This window comes from Amblyraja radiata, chromosome 1, assembly GCF_010909765.2.
Source record: "Amblyraja radiata isolate CabotCenter1 chromosome 1, sAmbRad1.1.pri, whole genome shotgun sequence".
Lineage (NCBI taxonomy): Eukaryota > Metazoa > Chordata > Chondrichthyes > Rajiformes > Rajidae > Amblyraja > Amblyraja radiata.
The window spans coordinates 104,462,729-104,487,573 of NC_045956.1; the positions used below are offsets into that span (position 1 = coordinate 104,462,729).

The window sequence follows — 24,845 nt, forward strand, 5'->3', positions numbered from 1 at the left end:
CCCTATGCAGAACAAGGTTGCCGACCCCTGCCCTAAATGAACGCAGTTTCTTAGACCTATCATGACATTACCCAGATGGACAGCAAAAAGGTGGAGAGTAGACAGTGTTCCAGGAAAAACAACACATCCCCAGACTCTTGAGAAGCCCTAGGCCATGACCATTCAATGTGGAAAAAAAAGATTTCAGGATGGCATTGAGAACCCCAAGACCATGTGCTGGGTACGCACATAGTCATGTCTATAGAAATAGACTACTTCCCCAATTATCCACCTGCCCACCTCACCCTGCACCTCCTCGTCCTTGTTGTAAATTATGTACCATCCGCGTTGGCTTCATCAGCCACCTAGAACTGGAGTAGAAGTAAGTCATCCTCAGACAAAACATATATTAAAATTGCATTTATGTTTCAAAGGGAATTTAATTTCATTTGACAAATATATTTACAGTAAAAATAAATACTTCTGAAAAAAGCAATCTTCATCACATTATTGATACAGAGAATTATAAAACAGTTTTTTCTCACTGGTCTTAATTTTGGATTTGAAATGGCAGAAATTATGCAGATTGGCTCCAACTGTTCGAGAAATTCCACACTATAATATAATTGTATTTATATACACCCATCATACCAATTCATCAAAATTACATTATTTTTGATGTATGTTGACTGTTATGTACAATATGTATATGAAGAATCCATTCCACTCTTATGCTTGGCCATTTTATCTCCTTGCTGTATGTGCAGAAGATGAAGAACTTAACATTTGACGTAATATGTCGACTTAACAACGTCTGAAGAAAAGTCTTGACATCAACCATTCCTTCTTTCCAGAGATGCTGCCTGTCCCGTTGAGTTACTCCAGCATTTTGTATCTATCTTCGGTTTAAACCAGCATCTGCAGTTCCTTCCTGCACATTAACTTTACTTGTCCTTTTGTCTTTTTAGTATATTTATGAAGGCATCCTTTGGTATTTCCACATTGCCGATTTTCCTCATCCTTTTCTTCCCTTCAGCTTGTCTCTTCAGTAGCTTCATTTTTCGAGTTATGTCTCCACCGTACTGAAAACAATAAGGATTGTGAGTACACACATGCAACAAAAAATGGTTGACAATAGGAGGCAAGTTTTTGGCTGCAGGATATGAATGGGCTGGACAGGGGCAAATGACATTCAAACCAGATAAATTGGCAATAATGCATTTGGGGAAGGACAACAAGAAAACAATGTGATAGAACACTGAAAGGTACATAGGAACATAAGTATTTTTGAACCACGGATTCTTCAAGATGACAGGAGTAATTAATGAACTGATTCAAAGAACATGTGGGATGTTTTCATTTACTGGCTATTGCATCGAGTATAAGAGGTTATGCGGAAAGTGTATACAAGACTAGTTAAGCCACAGTGTGAGTACTGCACACAATTCTAGTCACCACCCCAGAGCAAATCTAAGACTGCAGTGGGAAAAAAAGAGATATTACATCTGTTTCCCTTGGAATAGTTTGAGCTGAGATTTAATTTTGACAGATTAAACAATAAGGGAAATGGATAAAGTAAATAGAAAGGCCTTATTTCTCTTAACAGTAGGGTGAAAAAAAGCAAATTTAGATTCATTGGTAGAATTAGCAGGGAAAGGAAGAATTTGTTCTACATCCGCAATGTAGTGGAGGCAGAAACCTACATTCTTCTTCACAATTGAACTCTTTACATAATTCGGTGCCAGATCACAGCCAGAAAATTGCTAGTGCAGATTGGCCAATAAATTATAAACTTCCACAGTCCCATGAGAATGTCACAGTAACTGCAACATAGAAGGGTAAATCTTTACAGTTCCAGATGGAACGGTGTGCATAAACCAGCAATTCTGCTGAGTACTGTAAGCGTACTTATAATAATAACTTTATTTATAAAGCACTTTAAACAACTGCAGTTGCCACAAAGTGCTGTACATGAGAACTCATGAACAAAAAGCTATTACAAACAATTAAAAACCATTAAAAAACCGTAAAACGAAGGACTATAAAAAACACACTAAAAATTAAAAGACATTAAAAGCACTAAAAACAGGAACAATGCCTCAGCCAGTGTCGAAAGCCAAAGAATAAAAATGTGTTTTTAGGGAGGATTTGAAGATGGACAGTGAGGGGGCCTGTCTGATGTGCAGCGGCAAGGTGTTCCAGAGTGCCGGAGCAGCAACAGAAACGGCTCTATCCCCTCTGAGCTTCCGCTTAGACCTTGGTACCTCAAGGAGCAGCTGATCAGCTGACCTGAGGCACCGGGCAGGAGCATATAGGTGGAGCAGCTCAGAGAGGTAAGGCGGGGCGAGCCCATTCAACGATTTAAAAACAAATAAAATAATTTTGAAATGAACTCGAAAGTGTACTGGGAGCCAGTGAAGGGAGGCCAAAATTGGCGTAATGTGCTTCCTCTTTCGAGTTCCGGTCAAAAGGCGAGCGGCAGCATTTTGAACAAGCTGGAGACGAGCCAATGAAGCTCGTGCGACTCCAGAGTAGAGTGCGTTACAGTAATCCAGCCTAGATGTAATAAAGGCATGGATTACTGTTTCAAAATGCTGCCGCTCGAGAATGGGCTTCACCTTTGCCAGCTTCCTTAGGTGAAAGAAGCTGGACTTAACCACCGTGCCTATTTGTTTATCTAGTTTAAAATCACCGTCCATCCTAAAACCCAGGTTCCTAGTGGAAGTTAGCTAATTTGAATTAAAATTATTTGTCGGGGGGGGGGGGCGCCGTCCAGTTGGGTATGGCTTCCCAGCCTGCAGCTGTCTGTCTTTTCACTTCTTTCTTTTATTTTTAGTGTGTTAAAAAGTGTTTTGTTTGGAGGTCTATTCTTTTTTATGTGGGGGGTGGGGGGAGGGAAGGGGAAGGGGGGAAACTGCTCTTCCTGGTCCCTACCCGGTTGGAGAGGCGGCTTTTCTCCGGGCTGCATTTTCGACCCGTCCTCGCGGCCTACCAACGGGTCTGGATCGGCATTTTCTGAGGGGACCTCGGCTTCGGCGCAGTGGTATCGCGGAGCGGGCGATGTCTTGCCTGGGTCGCCACGCTAGAGCTCCAAAATGCTGAGACCGCAGGTGAACATCGCGGAGCTGCGGGACTGTGGAGCGGCCAGCCGCGGGCAGCGGCGCTGACTTTAACATAGGGTGCCTGGGATCTCTCGCCGAGATCACCAGTGGTGGAGCTCCATCCTGTCGGCTTCGGAAGCCTCGGTCTCCAGGAAGGAAGCGGCCGTTCCACGTGTCCCAAGCTGCTGAGAGGATTCTCCAGACGCCGGAGCACCATCACCCGGTGAGAGGGCCTGAAACATCGGGCCGCCGTAGCGCCGACTGCAGAGGCCTCAATAGGCACGACTATGGGTGGACAAGGGGATGGGGACTGGACTTTGTGCCTTCCCCCACAGTGGGAACCATTGTGGGGGGATGTTTCTATGTTTATTGTTAAATTCTTTAATGTTGAGTCTTATCTTTATTTGTGTGCTGCATGGCAAGTCAAATTTCACTTCACCAATTGGGGTATGTGATAATAAATGTCCTTTGTACCTTGTACCTTTGTAAACAGCACAGGTGCCATCCTGTGGCTTTATTAAGAACTGCAATCATCTAAATATATATCCAGGAGTTAAACCTTTGCATAAGTGAATAAGTTTCAGTTTTTTGGCCAAGCATTCACATATAAGGAATTTGCCTTAGTGCTCTACCCGCAAGTGACAACATGACGTACAGTGACAGTTAGGAATGACATATAAAACATTAAACATTAATAATAAATAATAGGAGCAAAGAGGTCTTCTTGCAGTTGTACAGGGCCTTAGTGAGACCACACCTGGAGTACTGTGTTGGTCTCCAAACTTGAGGAAGGACATTCTTCCTATTGAGGGTATGCAGCGTAGGTTCACAAGTATCATATGTTGATAGATTGATGCGGCTGTGCTTGTATACTTTGGAATTTAGAAGCATGTTCCCAATGTTGGGGGAGTCCAGAACCAAGGACCATAATTTAAGAATAAGTGGTAAGCCATTTAGAACGGAGATGAGGAAACACTTTTTCACACAGAGTTGTGAGTGTGTGGAATTCTCTGCCTCAGAGGGTGGTGGAGGCTGGTTCTCTGGATGCTTTCAAGAGAGAGTTAGATAGAGCTCTTAGGGATAGTGGAGTTAAGGGATATGGAGGGAAGGCAGGAAAGGAGCACTGATTGTGGATGATCAGCCATGATCACATTGAATGGCGGTGCTGGCTCGAAGGGCCGAATGTCCTACTCCTGCACCTATTGTCTATTGTCTAATAAAGCATTATTGATTAAACATATGAATTACATAAACTACTAGGGCAAAAGGAGGCTACAGATTTTTGGTTATGCTTTTGTGTTTGTGAAAGCATAATTGTACAATTTTATTGCTCTAATTACTCCAGTTCAATCCTTTTTTTTTAAACCTTTCATTAGGGCAGCGCAGTGGTAGAGTTGCTGCCTTACAGTGCCAAATACCTGACTACGGGTGCTTTAGACTTAAGATAAAGCACGGAAAGGGGCCCTTCGGCCCATCGAGTCCATGCTAACTAGCGATCACCCAGTACACTAGCACTATCCTATACACTAGGGACAATTTACATTTTTTTTACCGAAGCCATTTAAACTACAAACCTGTATGTTTTTGGAAGGTGGGAGGAAACCCAAATACTTGGAGAAAACCCACACGGTCGCAGGTACAAATTCCATGCTCTCTGCATGGAGTTTGTTCGTGCTCCTTGTGACCAGGTGGGTTTTCTCCGGGTGATCCGGTTTCCTCCAACATTCCAAAGACGTACAGGTTCGTAGGTTAATTGGCTTCGGTAAATTGTCTCTAGTGTGTGGGATAGAACTATTGTACGGGTGATCGCTGGTCGGTGCGGGCTTGGTGGGCTGAGGGCCTGTTTCCATGCTATATCTCTAAAGTCTATTTAAACTACACCAAGTTTTCAAATTCTCTTTAGTACCATGAAATATATGTTCCATATTATGGTATTATGATGTTATGTACTGCCAGCTGTGGAATAGGAACTTGTTGAAACATGTATCATGCACCAAGAATGTAACTTACCTTACATCATCGGCACAATGCATTGTAACACAATTCTGATATGTAAACCTTAAGAAATATTTCAGAAAAGTAGTTCAACAGACAAGTGCTTTTATCAATATTTTCACTTATTTCTGAATAGTGTTAAATCCAAAGTGGTGTGGCCATCAGTGATAGGAGCAGAATTAGGCCATTCGGCCCATCAAGTCAGCTCCACCATTCAATCATGCTGATCTATCTCTCCATCCTAACCCTATTCTCCAGCCTTCTCCCCATAACACCTAGCACCCGTACTAATCAAGAAGCTATCTATCTCTACCATTAAAATATCAAATGACGGCCTCCACAGCCTTCTGTGGCAAAGAATTCCACAGATTCATCACCTTCTGACTAAAGAAATTCCTCCTCATCTCTTTCCTAAAGGCACGTCTTTTAATTTTGAGGCTATGACCTCTAGTCCTAGACTCTCCCACTAGTGGAAACCCTCTCCATCCAAGCCTTTCATTATTCGGTAAGTTTCAATGAGGTCCCCTCTAATCCTAAACTCCAGTGAGTGTGGGAAACAAAATTTACCAATGATCTAATTATTTTATGGCACAGATAGTTATGCTATAACAAGTGTTTCCAGAACACAAATTGGATACAATGTGAGTGACGAATTAGGAAACAATATTTGCATTACGCAGGCCAAATTGGTTATAACACAAATTTGATTGGGAACTAGAGTACTATTTTAAAGTTATTTTGGAAAATGACAAATATAAACAAAGCTGTTTGCAATTAACACTGTTTCCATATAACCTCCCCACACCAATCAGACACTGCTGTCTCTAAAGAACACAAGTTACTACTTTAATCGCAGGTGGCCATTAAAATTGACAGGCAATCACTTCTATTGACATTTGTGCAACAATACCCTATTAAACAATGTTACATATAGTATTTTAATATCTTCTGCTTGCAGTAACACTTTTTTTTTGCAATTAAAAAGACCTTTACTTTAAAAAATTCTGTGGGAAACAACTTGGCTGTTGCAATTTTGTAAATTTCAAGCCTCAAACCCTCATCCTTCCTCTGACATATTGCCTTTACAATATAATTTTTTATAATAAGTTTCTTATGAACGCAATGATCGTATTATAGCAGAAAAACCTGTGACATTTTGTAACAGATGTGTGCTAGATTTTACTCATCACAGTTTATAAAAAGGTAATTTAGGAATACAGTAATGATAATTCCGTAATTACATTCTTTGAATCACTACTTCAATTTTAAATTAACAAATACAGTTGAAGCCCAATCTACAGTTTTGCAACTGACTGAACATTGAATTGGTACTTTGATAATACATCTTAATTGCATATAGAGATTGTTTTACTTACACAGGAATAATAAAACTACTTACACATTTTGCCAAGACATTTTTTCTCACAGCTTTAATACTGAAAAGGAGAAAAAAACATTCAGAATAAATCTTTGATGTAATGTAACATAAATCCTTGAAAATCTGTGTTACATAATTCAATCTGTGATAGTTTCACATAATTAATGACAAAATCCTGAAATTGGATTGAAAACTAGAGTTCATCCCCAGGTAGTTACTTAATCAATTAACCAATGTTTGGCAAAGTTATCCTTAATATGTGTTGGGAATCTGAGCCAATGATATGTCTAAAAGTATTAAGACTGATGATGAAGCTTGAATCTGAGGGGTAAAACAGCACCTTATGAACAGTGTTGAACATGCTTCACTTACAACAGCTTGATGGTTTATTGTCATCAAGAATTCATGTGAAGTATTTAAAATTCTGAAATTTTGAAGTTTAATTATTTTGCACAAAAGCAAAAAATTGTATAAACATAGTGTACAAAAAAACAAATTTTCATTTTGTCAATGAAATTTTAAAATAGTAAATGTCACTTACATTTACTATTTTAAAATTTCATTGCCAAAATGAAAATTATTTTTTTCAAAAAAATCTAATTTTCATTCAGTAAATGAAATTCAAAATTCAAAATTAATCAGCAGACACTGGTAATCTGAACAAAAGAGGAAAGTGCATTTTTTTAAAAACTTCTTCCTTCTTTAAGGATCAACCTGTTACTGGAGAATAATTCACTAATTCGTCTTTATTTGACAAAAAGGACAAGTGGCAGTAAATACATTTTGTACTCACGTTTCTCGTGCTATGACTTTGCTGCCTATTGCTGCCTGAATGGCGATTTCAAAAAGTTGCTGTGGTATTGTCTCCTTTAAACGTTCTGCTATTGCTTTACCAGAAAAATAAGCTTTCTCCCTGAAATAGACATACAAACAACTCATAAGACAATACAAAATGTAATAACACTGGAAATTTAAAAAAAAAGAAAATACTGGAATTACTCAGTAGGTCAAAAAGCTCCAAAGAGAGAGGAGGGGAGATAATGTCTCAGAACTCTTTAAAGAGACGTGATTTTTTTTCAACAACAAACAATTGTCAAGGATAGAGCAGATCAAGATCCAAAACTACCTTTCCATAATTTTACTCGTCCAATCTGCAGAGTTAATTTTGTTAGGTGCACAACCAGCAGTCTTGCAATTAGTGTTCAAGGGACATTAAATCTGTTGCATAAATAGAAACAAAGAAAAATAGGTGCAGGAGTAGGCCACTCGGCCTTTCGAGCCAGCACCAACATTCAATATGATCATGGCTGATCATCTAAAATCAGTACCCCGTTCCTGCTTTTTCCCCATACCCCTTGATCCCTTTATCCATAAGAGCTAAATCCAACTCTCTCAACATGCCATTAGCTTTCTTCACAGCCTGCTGTACCTGCATGCTTACTTTCAATGACTGATGTACCAACACACCCAGGTCCTGTTGCACCTCCCCTCTTCCTAATCTGATACCATTAGGATAATAATCTGCCTTTCTGTTCTTGCCACCATAGTGGATAACCTCACATTTATCCCAATTACACTGCTTCTGACCATTCACCCAACCTATCCAAGTCAACCTGCAGCCTCATAGCATCTGTAATGAGTGGAGTCGTACACACGTCAAAATACAACACTTATTTATTAAAGGTACACAAAAATGCTGGAGAAACTCAGCGGGTGCAGCAGCATCTATGGACCGAAGGAAATAGGCGACGTTTCGGGCCGAAACCCTTCTTCAGACTGATAGGGGGTGGGGGGGAGAAGGAAGGAAAAAGGGAGGAGGAGGAGCCCGAGGGCGGGGGGATGGGAGGAGACAGCTTGTGGGTTAAGGAAGGGGAGGAGACAGCAAGGGCTAGCAAAACTGGGAGAATTCAACGTTCATGCCATCCGGACGCAAGCAACCCAGGCGGAATATGAGGTGCTGTTCCTCCAATTTCTGGTGTTGCTCACTCTGGCAATGGAGGAGACCCAGGACAGAGAGGTCGGATTGGGAATGGGAGGGAGAGTTGAAGTGCTGAGCCACCGGGAGTTCAGGTAGGTTATGGCGGACTGAGCGGAGGTGTTCGGCGAAACGATCGCCCAACCGCCGCTTAGTCTCCCCGATGTAAATCAGCTGACATCTAGAGCAGCGGATGCAGTAGATGAGGTTGGAGGAGATACAGGTGAACCTTTGTCGCACCTGGAACGACTGCTTGGGTCCTTGAATGGAGTCGAGGGGGGAGGTGAAGGGACAGGTGATGCATTTCTTGCGGTTGCAACAGAAAGTGCCCAGGGAGGGGGTGGTGCGGGAGGGAAGGGAAGAATTGACAAGGGAGTTGCGGGGGAGCGGTCTTTGCGGAAGGCAGACATAGGGGGAGATGGGAAGATGTGGCGAGTGGTGGGGTCACGTTGGAGGTGGCGGAAATGGCGGAGGATTATTTGTTGTATTTGCCGGCTGGTGGGGTGAAAGGTGAGGACTAGGGGGACTCTGCCCTTGTTGCGAGTGCGGGGATGGGGAGAGAGAGCAGTGTTGCGGGGTATGGATGAGACCCTGGTGCGAGCCTCATCTATGGTGGGGGAGGGGAATCCCCGTTCCCTGAAGAACTAGGACATTTCCGATGCCCTGGTGCGGTACGTCTCATCCTGGTAGCAGATGCGGCGTAGGCGGAGGAATTGGGAGTAGGGGATGGAGTCTTTACAGGGGGCAGGGTGGGAAGACGTGTAGTCCAGATAGCCATGTGAGTCAGTTGGTTTGCAGTATATGTCGGTCAGAAGTCTGTCCCCTGCGATGGAGATGGTGAGGTCAAGGAATGGTAGGGAAGTGTCGGAAATGGTCCAGGTGTATTGGAGTGCCGGATGGAAGTTGGTGGTGAAGTGGATGAAGTCAGTCAGTTGTGTGTGGGTGCAGGAGGTGGCCCCAAAGCAGTCGTCAATGTAACGGAGGTAGAGGTCGGGGATGGGGCCCTGGTACGTATTGAACAAGGATTGTTCAACGTACCCGACAAAGAGGCAGGCGTAGCTGGGGCCCATGCGTGTGCCCATAGCTACGCCTTGTGTTTGGAGGAAATGGGAGGAGTCAAACGTAAAGTTGTTGAGGGTGAGGACCAACTCCGCTAGGCGGAGGAGGGTGTCAGTGGCTGGGTATAGGTTGCTCCTCTGGTCGAGGAAGAACCGGAGGGCTTTGAGGCCATCCTGGTGGGGGATGGAGGTGTAGAGTGACTGGACATCCATGGTGAAGATGAGGGGGTGAGGGCCTAGAGAGTGGAATGCGTGGAGGCGGCGGAGTTGGTCCTCACCCTCAACAACTTTACGTTTGACTCCTCCCATTTCCTCCAAACACAAACTTACCGACTGTTATTTGTTCTTAAAATTCCAGACTGAGGCCAACATTGGACATTTCAGAGATTTCATAACTTTCTGAGGGGTTCAGCTCATTACTTTTGAAAGGCTGGGAAGTAGGATTTTGGAGGATTGTTTCCAGAAATTACCATTATTATGCACCTTTAGTCTCTTATGTGAAGTATAGAGACACAGAAGGGCAGAAATATGTCGATGAGTCCAGTCCAAGGCAAATCACTAAATCACCAAAAGAGTAAAGATCTAAAAGCATGCCCTCACCTTTAGTGTAAACATTTACAAGGGAAAGATAAGGCTATCTTTTATCTTGGACAATTTGCAGAATCACCTCCAATACCTCTGCATTAAAGGGAGCATTGCAGTGTAAATGCGTCAACTTTGCAATTCTGATCATTTAACCTGCTACTTTGAGACAGCACTTCTTGTCCAGTTAAGTGCTATGCAGCATTTAAAAGTTGCTGATTCATTTCATGGATGTAATTCATGATGTACAAAGTATGTATAAAGGAGTAAGTCACGGATTTTGTGCGCCATTAACCAAAACAAATGAGCCGGGAGAGACTTCTATAGGAATATTCAGAATAGGCCACCTTCTCAGCTGTTAGTGCAAATAATTCTGTGTTGTGGGTTGGCTTAATTACTGCAAAATCAAAATTTGTTTGGACTGTTTAGAACCATTAACATTTATTTTACTTACACGGGAATGCTGTGTAATGTAATATTTAACGAATTACCATCAACCTGCATGCAACTTTAGGAAATGCAGCTAATAGAGTTATAGAACCATACTGCAAAGAGGCACTTTGATCTAATTTGCCTGTGACGATCAAGATGCCCCTTCTATGCTAGTCACTGCTGCCTGTGTTTGGCCCATATCCCTCTAAATCTTTCCTTTCTATGTATATGTACAAATGTCTTTTAAATGATCATGAGACGAATAGATCGGGTAGATGTCTCTTGCCCAGAGTTGGTGAATTGACGACTATAGGACATAGTTTTAAGGTGAAGGGAAAAAGATTTATTAGGAATTTGAGGGTAACTTTTTCACATAAAGGGTGGTGGGTGTATGGAACAAGTTGTCAGAGGAGGTAGTTGAGGCAGGGACTATCCCGTACATTTAAGAAACAGTGTACAGGTACATGGATAGGACAGGTTTGGAGGGATATAGACCAAATGCAGACAGGTGGGACTAGTGTAGCTGGGGTATAACCATATAACAATTACAGCACGGAAACAGGCCATCTCGACCCTTCTAGTCCGTGCCGAACACGTATTCTCCCCTAGTGCCATATACCTGCGCTCAGACCATAACCCTCCATTCCTTTCCCGTCCATATAACTATCCAATTTATTTTTAAATTATAAAAACGAACCTGCCTCCACCACCTTCACTGGAAGCTCATTCCACACAGCCACCACTCTCTGAGTAAAGAAGTTCCCCCTCATGTTACCCCTAAACTTCTGTCCCTTAATTCTCAAGTCATGTCCCCTTGTTTGAATCTTCCCTACTCTCAGTGGGAAAAGCTTATCCACGTCAACTGTGTCTATCCCTCTCATCATTTTAAAGACCTCTATCAAGTCCCCCCTTAACCTTCTGCGCTCCAAAGAATAAAGCCCTAACTTGTTCAACCTTTCTCTGTAACTTAGTTGCTGAAACCCAGGCAACATGCTAGTAAATCTCCTCTGTACTCTCTCTATTTTGTTGACATCCTTCCTATAATTAGGCGACCAAAATTGGACAACATACTCCAGAATTGGCCTCACCAATGCCTTGTACAATTTTAACATTACATCCCAACTTCTATACTCAATGCTCTGATTTATAAAGGCCAGCACACCAAAAGCTTTCTTTACCACCCTATCTACATGAGATTCCACTTTCAGGGAACTGTGCAGTTATTCCCAGATCCCTCTGTTCACCTGCATTCTTCAATTCCCTACCATTTACCATGTACGTCCTATTTTGATTTGTCCTGCCAAGATGTACCACCTCACACTTATCAACATTAAACTCCATCTGCCATCTTTCAGCCCACTCTTCCAACTGGCATAAATCTCTCTGTAGACTGAAAATCTACTTCATTATCCACAACCCCACCTATCTTAGTATCATCTGCATACTTACTAATCCAATTTACCACACCATCATCCAGATCATTGATGTACATGACAAACAACAATGGACCCAACACAGATCCCTGTGGAACCTCACTAGTCACTGGCCTCCAACCTGACAAACAACCACCCACCATTACTCTCTGGCATCTCCCATTCAGCCACTGTTGAATCCATCTTGCTACTCCACCATTAATACCCAACAATTGAACCTTCTTAACCAACCTTCCGTGAGGAACCTTGTCAAAGGCCTTACTGAAGTCCATATATACAACATCCACTGCTTTACCCTCATCAATTTCCCGAGTAACCTCTTCAAAAAATTCAAGAAGATTAGTCAAACATGACCTTCCAGGCACAAATCCATGTTGACTGTTCCTAATCAGACCCTGTTTATCCAGATGCTTATATATATTATCTCTAAGCATCCTTTCCATTAATTTGCCCACCACTGACGTCAAACTAACAGGTCTATAATTGCTAGGTTTACTCTTAGACCCCTTTTTAAACAATGGAACAACATGCGCAGTACGCCAATCCTCCGGCACTATTCCCGTTTCTAATGACATTTGAAATATTTCTGTCATAGCCCCTGCTATTTCTACACTAACTTCCCTCAATGTCCTAGGGAATATCCTGTCCGGACCTGGAGACTTATCCACTTTTATATTTCTCAAAAGTGTCAGTACTTCCTCTTCTTTGAATCTCATAGTTTCCATAGCTACTCTACTTGTTTCCCTTACCTCACATAATTCAATATCCTTCTCCTTGGTGAATACCGAAGAAAATAAATTGTTCAATATCTCCCCCATCTCTTTTGGCTCTGCAGATAGCTGTCCACTCTGACTCTCTAATGGACCAATTTTATCCCTCGTTATCCTTTTGCTATTAATATAGCTGTAGAAACCCTTTGGATTTACTTTCACCTTACTTGCCAAAGCAACCTCATATCTTCTTTTAGCTTTTCTAATTTCTTTCTTAAGATTCTTTTTACATTCTTTATACTCCTCATTAAGCACCTCATTTACTCCATGCTGCCTATAATTATTGTAGATCTCTCTCTTTTTCTGAACCAAGTGTCCAATTTCCCTTGAAAACCATGGCTCTTTCCAATATTTACTACAGGTGCACAACCTTTTATCCGAAGATCCAAATAACGAAAAGCTCCGAATAGCGGACATTTTTTTCGGTCCTTGAAGAAAGGTCGTTGAAGACATTCACCGAGGGTGGCCCGCAGAGGTGACAGCGGAACCTCTGGTCGGTCCTCGAAGAAAGGGGAACTAAATCCCCATTCATAAAAGAGAAGATATTGCGCGGGGGGGTTAATAATTGACAATCTGCTGCTGCCTGCCCGCTGAGTTAAAAAGTTCCCATGGTACTCACGATACACAGTGTATCATGAGTCTTGCGTGGGAACTTTTTAACTCAGCGGGCAGGCAGCAGCAGATTGTCGCTCCCTTCAGTTTCACCCCACCTACACCCCTCTGCTTCCCGGCCATGTGTGCGACCCCTTCCTTCCCCTCTCCAGCTCCCTGCCCATTGCACCGGCGCGGGGGCTTTGCACTGTCTTCACGTCGGCGATGCCAGCAGGTCAGTGCCAGTCACCGGAGACGTCAGGACCAACGGGACACCGACCCCCAGGCCCACTGCAAGCACGGAAAACCCAGATCAGCAACTCCAGCCCAGCCCCGCTCCAACTCCAGAGGAACACGCTCCCTGTAGGGGCAGAAGCTGATGGTGTGCAAGGTACGTCTTGTTCTTGGGGTGGCGCAGCTCGGGCTGTGGGCGAACTGCCACTTGTCGCCGTAGCGGCCCTATCGGGGAGTGGATTTATCTGGAGTTGGAGGGGGAGGGGGGTATTGTGCTGTTTGATCGCCCCCTGCTATCCCAGGGACAGGGATACGAAATTACAGAAGAATTACGAAAAGTGTCTGGTCCCAAGGCTTTCGGATAAAAGGTTGTGCACCTGTATTTCCTTTCAACCGAACAGGGACATAAAGATTCTGTACTCTTAAAATTTCACCTTTAAATGTCCTCCATTTCTCTTCCACATCTTTCCCATAAAACAAACTGTCCCAATTTACTCCTTTTAAATCCTTTCGCATCTTCTCAAAGTTAGTCTTTCTCCAATCAAAAATCTCAACCCTAGGTCCAGTTCTGACCCTCTCCATAATTATATTGAAACTAATGGTATTGTGATCACTGGTCCCGAACTGTTCCCCAATGCATACCTCTGCCACCTGACCCATCTCATTTCCTAACAGGAGGTCCAGCACCGTCCCTTCTCTAGTAGGTACTTCTATGTATTGCTGCAAAAAACTATCCTGCACACATTTTACAAACTCCAACCCATCCAGCCATTTACAGTCGGAGGGCAGAGTCCCTCTGGTCCTCACCTTTCACCCCACCAGCCGGCAAATACAACACATAATCCTCCGCCATTTCCGCCACCTCCAACGTGACCCCACCACTCGCCGCATCTTCCCATCTCCCCCCATGTCTGCCTTCCGCAAAGACCGCTCCCTCCGCAACTCCCTCGTCAATTCTTCCCTTCCCTCCCGCACCACACCCTCCCCGGGCACTTTCCGTTGCAACCGCAAGAAATGCAACACCTGTCCCTTCACCTCCCCCCTCGACTCCATTCAAGGTCCCAAGCAGTCGTTCCAGGTGCGACAAAGGTTCACCTGTATCTCCTCCAACCTCATCTACTGCATCCGCTGCTCTAGATGTCAGCTGATTTACATCGGTGAGACCAAGCGTAGGTTGGGCTGAGTTTCCCCAGCAATTTTGTGTACCAGCCCATTTACAGAATGTGTTTCCCAGTCTATGTGTGGAAAATTGAAATCTCCCACAATCACTACCTTGTGCTTACTACTAATATCTGCAATTTCGTTACATATTTGCTCTTCCAATTCTCGCTCCCCATTTGGCGGTCTATAATACACCCCTATAAGTGTTGCTACCCCTTTCCCATTTCTCAGTTCCACCCAAATAGCCTCCCTAGACGAGCCCTCTAATCTATCCTGCCAAAGCACTGCTGTAATATCTTCCCTGATAACAATGCAACACCTCCACCTCTTGCCCCTCCAATTCTATCACACCTGAAGCAACGGAATCCTAGAATATTTAGTTTCCAATCACAGTATGTTGGCCGGTGTGGGCAAGTTGGGCCGAAGGGCCTGTTTCCACACTGTATCACTGTTAGACTAAATGTTGTTATAGTACCTGCCTCAACTAACTACTCTGGCAGCTCAATCCATATACCCACCATCCACTGTGTAAAAAAGTCACCACTCAGGTTCCTATTAAATCTTTCCCCCCTCACCCTAAACCTATATCCTGTTTCTTGATTCCCCTTCTCTGGGTAAAAGACAGTGCATTTACCCTATCTATTCCTCTCATGATCTTTTACAACTTAATAAGATGAATCCCCAACTTCCTGTGCTAAAGAATAAAGCCCAACTTCTCCTTATAGGTTAGGCACTCAATTCCCGACAATGGCCTCATAAATCTTATCTGCACCCTTTCCATCTAATAACATCCTTCATATAACAGGGTGGCCAAAACGGAATACATTACTCCAGATGAAGCCCCCTACACCAACATCTTGATTAACATAACATCCCAATGAATATGCTGACTAATGACAGCCAATGTGTCAAAACCCTTCTTGACTCCCCTATGGTGCCACCTTCAGGGAATAAAATTCACTAAACTGTGATTCTGCAAGTGTTATATTTTTGTATCCCTTTGGGAGATGTTATAAAACCTAAATTGTTGTTCTGATCTGTATTGCAAAGCACACTCTATAAAATGTGATGCTTTATTAGTATTTCCACATGAACATTCCTCTTTCTTCTGTCGCCTCTCTCCTGATGCCTTGTAATTTAAAGACCACTTCAAAAAAAGTTGTCCATCTTACTGCAGGTATGCCATCTAAATCAGTGAAAATCTATTCAATTTGTTTTCCATTATTCTTGATCGGTATATATTTAGATCCAGAAATCATAGTTTACAATTAAAAAAAAACACAAATGCATAATTGTATCTGTGCATCTACAATATGTGACAAACCTGTGCACAACCATTGTGAGTTCCTCCACACATTTTCCATTGAGGTAAATATCCATTTTAATTAGGTCAGCTGCCTGGTAACCTGCATCTTCATAGTCAAAACTACAGTATAAAACAAAATTTTAAAAACTTGTTTAAATACACATTAGAAAATAATCAATCAATCAACCTTTATTGTCATCTTGCAAGCAACAGTTGTACAGTGCAAAATGAAAAGACGTTTCCCAGGGAATACCGGAGCATCGCACATGAAATTTAAAACATTTCACACATAATAACAATAATTAATATTTGCAGCTGTAAATTGAATATTTTATTCACAATGTGAAATAATAATATTGTATTCATATTGTGGGAGATCAGGGAGAAGTCAGGTGTCCATAACAATGATGTTGGTTATACAATGGTGGGTGACACAGGTGGGGTTGATAGGCAGAGTATTTTCTCCATGGTAGGGATGTCTAAAACTAGAGAGCACATATTTGGTGGGTTGAAGGTCCTATTTTTATGCTGTACAACTCTGTGACTTAATAAGTGGGAAATGGATTCTTATTTCACTGGCAATTTAAAGTTGTCTATTTACTATTTGCTTTTATTTCAGATTTCTAGCAACAGCATCTTTTTGCTAAAATGAAAGTAATATCAGATTTACTATAGATGCTATGCGGGTTGTTTTCTTTCCATCATCCTGGAAGCAGTGTGATACCATGAAAGGGAGCTGTTGACTAATCAATCCCTATCGATGAGCATACAGTATGAATAGGTATACACCAGAGGTGAAGAACGTGGGACAAAACACAATGAAAATTACCTTTGTACTCCCCAGCATGTATGGTATCTCATATCACAAGTAGTTATGATTTATCTCAAGATGTTATATACAATATAATCTTTTTTTTGGTTTAAATAACACTTTGAATTTAATATAACCCAAGGTATGATTGTTGAGCACTGCTGCAATTAATTTGATTTAGTTTAGAGATAGAGAGTGGAAACAGGCACTTCGGCCCACCGGGTACACGCTGACCATACGCTAGTTCAATACTGCACACTAGGGACAATTTACAGAAGCCGATTAACTTTCAAACCTGCAGCGACCTAATCTGCAAGTTTAGAAGAGTTTGCCCTCGACTCAAACTTGCAGCATGGTCGACACGTGGTCCTAGGAGGTCACTGGAACTCTCTTTCATGCTCGAGGGAAGTTCCCGAATACTCGCGGCCTCAGCTAGGTCGTGGAAACATTTTCTGTGAGTAAAATTTGGTCGGCATGGTTCTTTTTAACTCGTAGTGCAGTGGAGTGGGGTCGCTATTTAGTTACAGGCAGTCGAGGGCAGCCAACCGTAGGCAATCTCCTTCGCTGACCGGGCATTTTGATTGGCTCATTGGGGTTTTCAGGAACCAGGAAATCCAACCAGTAGGTAAAATGCCCGCTAAACTTTATTATACTTCTTAAAAGTGTCTCCACTCCCTGTAAAGGGGACAGCCCCTTTACAGGGAGAACATACAAACTCTGAATATCAGCACCCATAGTCAGGATTGGACCCGGGTCTCTGGAGCTGTAAGTCAGCATGTCTACCACCGCATGGCCACATTGCACTCCACTTGACCGCTTTCCACTCCATTCCCCCACTCCTCACCCCCATAACCTTCCCTGCATTTATTTTAATTGGCACGCACATCATTTCCTTTCCACTTGACGAATAGTTACTTCCTTGGTTTTTTTGTTTCTACTTTATACAGATAAATTAGATTTTATATATTCCTACCTGGCATATCCTGAAGAAAGAGATTTTAAACTGTCGTAAAAGTCTACCACAATTTCATTTAATGGAAATTGGTATTGCATCATAACTCTCTGTTCATCAATGTAAACCATATTCTTCTGAATTCCTCTTCGATTCTAAATCAAACCAGTAATGAAACATTTAATTCAGTTCAAACAAAGTTTACCTAAAACCATCGCCATTTATTTTCACTCACTAAATAGCAAGCAGAAAAGATAAGAAATGTTATAACACAATGAAAATTAAAAAAAAATTGGAAAAAGCTGATTGGTGTTACCATAGGTAATATTGCAATCTACTTCAACTGGTATTTTAAAGTGCAGATGTACTAAATGAAAAGGTACCAGAGAAATCAAATTTCACTCACTGAATCCTAGGGGAATATTTCCTGTGTGAGTAGTGATACTAAAACAGAAGTCCATGCATGGTGAAATACTGGGTCACCATTTATTCCTTGGAAATCACAAAATTAATTTGTATGTATTGTCATTCAACTTCTGCCATGCAGATGTAAAATCTGAGAAATATCCAATGATTTATGGTATTATACCTGGGACACAACTGTAGAATTTAGTAACACTTAAATATGTTTATCCCACAATTTTCTTGTAAGCTCATTTCCCCAGGATTAAATTATGCCTTTCTCATGAAAGACAATCTCCAATTATTGATTTGTTGATAGACTGGACGTAACGTGGGTGATTTTTTGGAATATTATACAGTCTAATCTCTAGACTCCTTGCTAAAGAAGCAAGTCCAGTTGTCAATGTTGAGAGTAAGTACTGTATGTACCTGGCTGAAGCATAGTTTTTCAGTTCTGCTCACCTCGCAGCACGGGCAATTCTCGGGGCATTCTGGTACCCAACAGGTACTTTGGATCTGTCTTCACTAAGGAGGACACAAACAATCTTCCTGATATAGTAGTGGCCAGAGGATCTGGGGTAACAGAGGAACTGAAGGAAATCCACATTAGGCAGGAAATGGTGTTGGATAGACTGATGGGACTAAAGGCTGATAAATCCCCAGGGCCTGATGGTCTGCATCCCAGGGTACTTAAGGAAGTGGCTCTAGAAATCGTGGATGCATTGGTGATAATTTTCCAATGTTCTAGACTCAGGATCAGTTCCTGTGGATTGGAGGGTAGCTAATGTTATTCCACTTTTTAAGAAAGGCGGGAGAGAGAAAACAAGGAATTATAGACCAGTTAGCCTGACATCGGTGGTGGGGAAGCTGCTGGTCAACTATAAAAGATGAAATAGCCGAACATTTGGATAGCAGTAACAGGATCGGTCCCAGTCAGCATGGATTTACGAATGGGAAATCATGCTTGACTAATCTTCTGGAATTTTTTGAAGATGTAACTCGGAAAATGGCCAAGGGAGAGCCAGTGGATGTAGTGTACCTGGACTTTCAGAAACCATTTGATAAGGTCCCACATAGGAGAATAGTGGGCAAAATTAGGGTACATGGTATTGGGGGTAGAGTGCTGACATGGATAGAGAAGCGGTTGGCAGACAGGAAACAAAGAGTAGGGAAAGGGTCCCTTTCAGAATGGCAGGCAGTGACTAGTGGGGTACCGCAAGGCTCGGTGCTGGGACCACAGCTATTTACGATATACATCAATGATTTGGATGAAGGGATTCAAAGTAACATTAGCAAATTTGCAGATGACACAAAGCTGGGTGGCAGTGTGAACTGTGAGGTGAACTGCTATGAGAATGCAGGGTGACTTGGACAGGTTGGGGGAGTGGGCAGATGCATGGCAGAAGAAGTTTAATGCGGATAAATGTGAGGTTATCCACTTTGGTAGCAAAAACAGGAAGACAGATTACTATCTAAATGGCGTCAAGTTGGGAAAAGGGGAAGTACAATGGGATCTGGGGGTCCTTGTTCATCAGTCTTTGAAAGTATGCATGCAGGTACAGCAGGCAATGAAGAAAGGGAATGGCATGTTGGCCTTTATAACAAGAGGAATTGAATATAAGAGCAAAGAGGTCCTTCTGCAGTTTTACAGAGCCCTAGTGAGACCACACCTGGAGTATTGTGTGGAGTTTTGGTCCCCTAATTTGAGGAAGGACATTCTTGCTATTGAGGGAGTGCAGCGTAGGTTTACAAGGTTAATTCCCGGGATGGCGGGACTGTCATATGCTGAGAGAATGGAGCAGTTGGGCTTGTATACTCTGGAGTTTAGAAGGATGAGAGGCGATCTCATTGAAACATTTAAGATTGTTAAGGGTTTGGACACGCTAGAGGCAGGAAACATGTTCCCGATGTTGGGTGAGTCCAGAACCAGGGGCCACAGTTTAAGAATAAGGAGTAAGCCATTTAGAACGGAGACAACACTTTTTCTCACAGAGAGTGGTGAGTCTGTGGAATTCTCTGCCTCAGAGTGCGGTGGAGGCGGGTTCTCTGGATGCTTTCAAGAGCGAGCTAGATAGGGTTCTTAAAAATAGTAGAGTCAGCAGATATGGGGAGAAGGCAGGAACGGGGTACTGATTGGGGATGATCAGCCATGATCACATTGAATGGCGGTGCTGGTTCAAAGGGCCGAATGGCCTACTCCTGCACCTATTGTCTATTATCTACTGTCACAAACTGCGTTCTTCTATTCATCTCTTGGGATTTTTTCACTTATTGGCTACAATGTCTCACAAGATTCCCATCCAACATTTTTGCAATAATAAATTAACCTTTCTCTTTCCCCCATCTTTTGAATTGAATTAAAATGGAAAGATGCAACATGGAAACAAGCCCTTTGGCCTGCCGAGCCCATGCTGACCATTGATCACCTGTTCACACTAGCTCTATATTATTCCACGTTTGCATTCACTCCCTACACATCAAGGGCAATTTACAGAGGACAATGAACCCACAAACCCACAAGTCTTTAGGATGTGTGGGAAATCCAGCACCTGGAGGAAGTCCAAGCAGTCACAGGGAGAACATGCAAACTCCACTGACAGCACCCAAGGTCAGGATCGAACAAGTATCTCTGGAGCTGTGAGATAGCAACTCCACCAGGATTCTTCTTTTCTTCCCCAATCCCTCTTTCATTTATCTACACTCCAAGCTTCTTCCTCTGCCCACTGCTGCTATTTCATCAGGTTCCGATCAATTGCTTTTGCAATCACCTGACGTTTAACACCAATTTCAGCCTCTCGAATTGCTTCCTGCACGTGTTTGCTGTAAATCCTGCAGACATTTTAATACTCCGTCTAAACCAATAAACTCTTAAACCCCTGTCCCATGGTAAGAGTTCATTCCAAGAGTTCACCCGAGTTTGCCCCGATTCAAACTCTGAGATTTACGGTAATGGCCACTCGTCGGTACTCGGGGCTCTCGTGGACATTTTTCATCATGTTGAAAAATCTTCACGAGTCTTCCTGTGCATACCGGCCATTAGCAAGTCTTCCCGAGTACCTGCCATTATCCCTGAGCTCCGACGTACCTGCTACGTTCATTCTCCGTGCTTACCATGAGTTTGATTTTTTTAAAACTCGGGAGAGCTCTTGGAATGAACTCGTACCGTGGGCCAGGGCTATTAAGGAGAACTAAAGGCACAAGTCAAAAGAGGGCCCAAGAACAGTAGTCAGGGCATATGTGTGGGAGATGTGGAGAAAGATCCACAGGATGTGACCAGTAATATGGACAATGACACTATCTTTAAATTACACCGTACCTTTAACTCTTGTGCATACTGCTATTATCAGAGTATAACAATTGCAAAAGGGATTCCATTAGCAGGAAGCAAACTGACATTCAACAGTTCATCCCAAAATAATTAGATCTCAGAGAACAGGACCTCACCAAAGATCAAACACATTTATTTTTATTTCGCATTTCATCTTTACTATCTTTTGGTATTTGTTAAGGCCACTGTTTACTTCTTGGCTCTATTGTATTCTTGGCTTTATTGCGACAATCGTTCGGAAAAAAAACATGTATTACATTATATGAAGAAATAAACTAAGTTGATTATTGCTTTCCAGCAGATTAATTGTACCTTACAAAGAGATATTATTTTCCCAATGTAATCATCAGGACTGAGGATAGTGCCGATGACTACTGGTTCCAGATATTCTTTAACTTGGTTCCTATCAGGAAAATGGCATGGGTTTAATATTGTAATTTCTTCTTCTCCATATTCCTAAAATAAAAGAAATATATTGTATACATTTTCTAATTCTTTGAAAGTATAATATTAATAAAAGTTTAGCTAGTCAGATAATTTCTCAATGGAATCAGACTTCAATGTATTAGGTGCGAAAAGTGATTTAAGATAAAGTACCTTAATTAATTTGCTGGATAATTGAAGAACTGCCTTATATGGAACTGTAGGGGCAGTAAGAATGACTGATGCATTGTACTCTTGTTCCAATCGTTGGTTGAATACCTCCATGTGCAGAAGTCCCAAAAAACCTAACCTGGCAATCAGAATGATTAATTTATCTTCAACTATAGCGTAACATCTACAGTGCCCTCCATAATGTTTGGGACAAAGACACATCATTTATTTATTTGCCTCTGTACGGCACAATTTGATATTTGTAATAGAAAAAAATCACATGTGGTTAAAGTGCACATTGCCAGATTTTAATAAAGGCCATTTTTATACATTTTGGTTTCACCATGTAGAAATTGCAGCAGTGTTTATACATAGTCTCCCCATAACAGGGCACCATAATGTTTACAGCAATGTCATGTAAATTAAAGTAGTCAGTTTTAGTATTTTGTTGCATATACTTTGCATGCAATGACTGCTTGAAGTCTGCGATTCATGGACATTACCAGTTGTGGGGAGTCTTCTCTGGTGATGCTCTGCCAGGCCTGTATTGCAGCCATCTTTAACACCCCCACCACTGTGTTTCACAGATGAGGTGGTATGCTTTGGATCTTGGGCAGTTCCATCTCTCCTCCATACTTTGCTCTTGCCATCACTCTGATTTAAGTTAATCTTCATCTCATCTGTCCACAAGACCTTTTTTCCAGAACTGTGGTTGCTCTTTTAAGTACTTCTTGGCAAACTGTAACCTGGCCATCCTATTTTTGCAGCTAACCAGTGGTTTGCATCTTGCAGTGTAGCCTCTGTATTTCTGTTCATGAAGTCTTCTGCGGACACTGGCCATTGACAAATCCACGCCAAGAGTGTTTCTGATCTGTCGGACAGGTGTTTGGGGATTTTTCTTTATTATAGAGAGAATTATTCTGTCATCAGCTGTGGAGGTCTTCCTTGGCCTGCCAGTCCCTTTACGATTAGTAAGCTCACCAGTGCTCTCTTTCTTCTTAATGATGTTCCAAACAGTTGATCTTGGTAAGCCTAAGGTTTGGCTGATGTCATAATGGCTTCTTTAAACTTTCATTGGCACAACTTTGGTCCTCATGTTGATAAACAGCAATACAAGTTTGCAAAGGTGATGGAAAGACTGGAGGAAATACTAGGTGCGGAGAGCTCTGTTATACCTGCATTAAGGAGGCAATTAAACACACCTGAGCAATTACAAATGCCTGTGAAGCCATGTGTCCCAAACATTATGGTGCCCTGATATGTGGGGGGTGGGGGTGGGGGGGCTGTAATTTCTACATGATGAAACAAAAATATATTAAAAACAACCTTTAATAAAATCTGACATTGTGCACTTTAACCACATGTGATTTTTTTCTAATACAAATCTCAAATTGTGGAGTACAGAGGCAAATAAATAAATGATGGGTCTTTGTCCCAAACATTATGGAGGGTACGGTATTTATTACTACAAATACTGCATTGCAGTGTAACTTAAGGCAACTTAGTGATTCTTACCATATTTACAGAATATATATATATTAAAGTTTTTATGACCTTTAAATAATTAACTACCGAATATGTATCTGTGAATCCAGATATTTTTCATTGTGAGTTTTTTCAGCTAACTATAACACTGAAATGGAAGGATTCTAAAGTTATAAATTCTAAATACTTTTATCCTTGGTCCTGGCATTATCTTTGTGAAAAAACACTAAAGCAAATTAAGGACCATAATCACCAAATTGCTAATACATGGCTATCCAATTTCATACATGTACCATGTGTGTCACAGAAAGTCTTACGATAGCTTGGCTGGTTTTATGTTGACATTGGTAAAAAGATCACATAGATTAAGTTACAAAAGAAAAATAAAAATGCAGTGCTAAAATGAAAATACACAGGAACATGTATCATAATTATATTTAACAGGACTTATTGAAAATGTAAAATGGATGATAGAACTGAATCAACAAGTCATTACAATAGTCAGTGACATTTGACAAAAGGTACTCCTTTTGTTCTGTGCTTGTCATAGTTAGACAGGAAAATTCCCGTCATTGAATGGCTGAAGAAAAGTCACACCTTTTTCAGTAGAAAAAAAACATTTTCTTGGCCTCTATATTACTTAGTTCATCTAATATCCAGAAGAGATTGGACAAACTTGGTTTGTTTTCTTTGGCGTGTTGGAGGTTGAAGAGAGACCTGATAGAAGTATATCAAATTATGAGAATTGGGCGATTTTTCTGTCAAGTTGCCGGTAGTCGCCTGAAAAACTGGCAACGGGAACAGCGACAGAGACAGAGAGACACACACACACAGAGACACACAGAGACACACACACACAGACACACACACACAGACACACAGACACACACACACACACAGACACACACACACACAGACACACACACACAGAGACACACACACACAGACACACACACACACACACAGAGACACATACACACAGAGACACACACACACACACACACAGCTTCTTTCACCAGCACGTTATGCAGGCAGGGGACAGGGCAAGCGGGGGGGAGCGCGGTCTGAGTGAAATTCACACAGTGCAAAGCCAAGACGGCTAAAGTCTTGTCCTTCTTAAGTAAGTCCTTTAAAAGAAGGGGGGGGGGGAGGGGGGAGAAGGAATTGAAGCCAGAGGTACACGGCTGTGTAGCTCGGGGGACATTAATGTTACCGGTCAGTTATCCTCGGTTACATTTACGTAACTACTGCTTACATTTTTTTTCCGCAATGAGCCAA

General features: G+C 42.0%; 1 protein-coding gene across 1 annotated transcript in view; it reads right to left on the bottom strand.

The window, feature by feature from the left end:
• Window positions 1-384: 384 nt before the first annotated feature.
• guf1 (GTP binding elongation factor GUF1) overlaps window positions 385-24,845 on the bottom strand; it is a 55,473-nt gene continuing 31,012 nt past the window's right edge. Inside the window, exons 11-17 of the mRNA XM_033028015.1 lie at window positions 22,086-22,221; window positions 21,801-21,944; window positions 17,780-17,913; window positions 16,014-16,115; window positions 7,247-7,366; window positions 6,475-6,511; window positions 385-1,061 (exon numbers count right to left, since the gene is read on the bottom strand). Coding sequence (XP_032883906.1) covers window positions 924-1,061; window positions 6,475-6,511; window positions 7,247-7,366; window positions 16,014-16,115; window positions 17,780-17,913; window positions 21,801-21,944; window positions 22,086-22,221 — 811 coding nt within the window. The 3' untranslated portion in view covers window positions 385-923. The remainder of the gene's footprint in view (window positions 1,062-6,474; window positions 6,512-7,246; window positions 7,367-16,013; window positions 16,116-17,779; window positions 17,914-21,800; window positions 21,945-22,085; window positions 22,222-24,845) is intronic.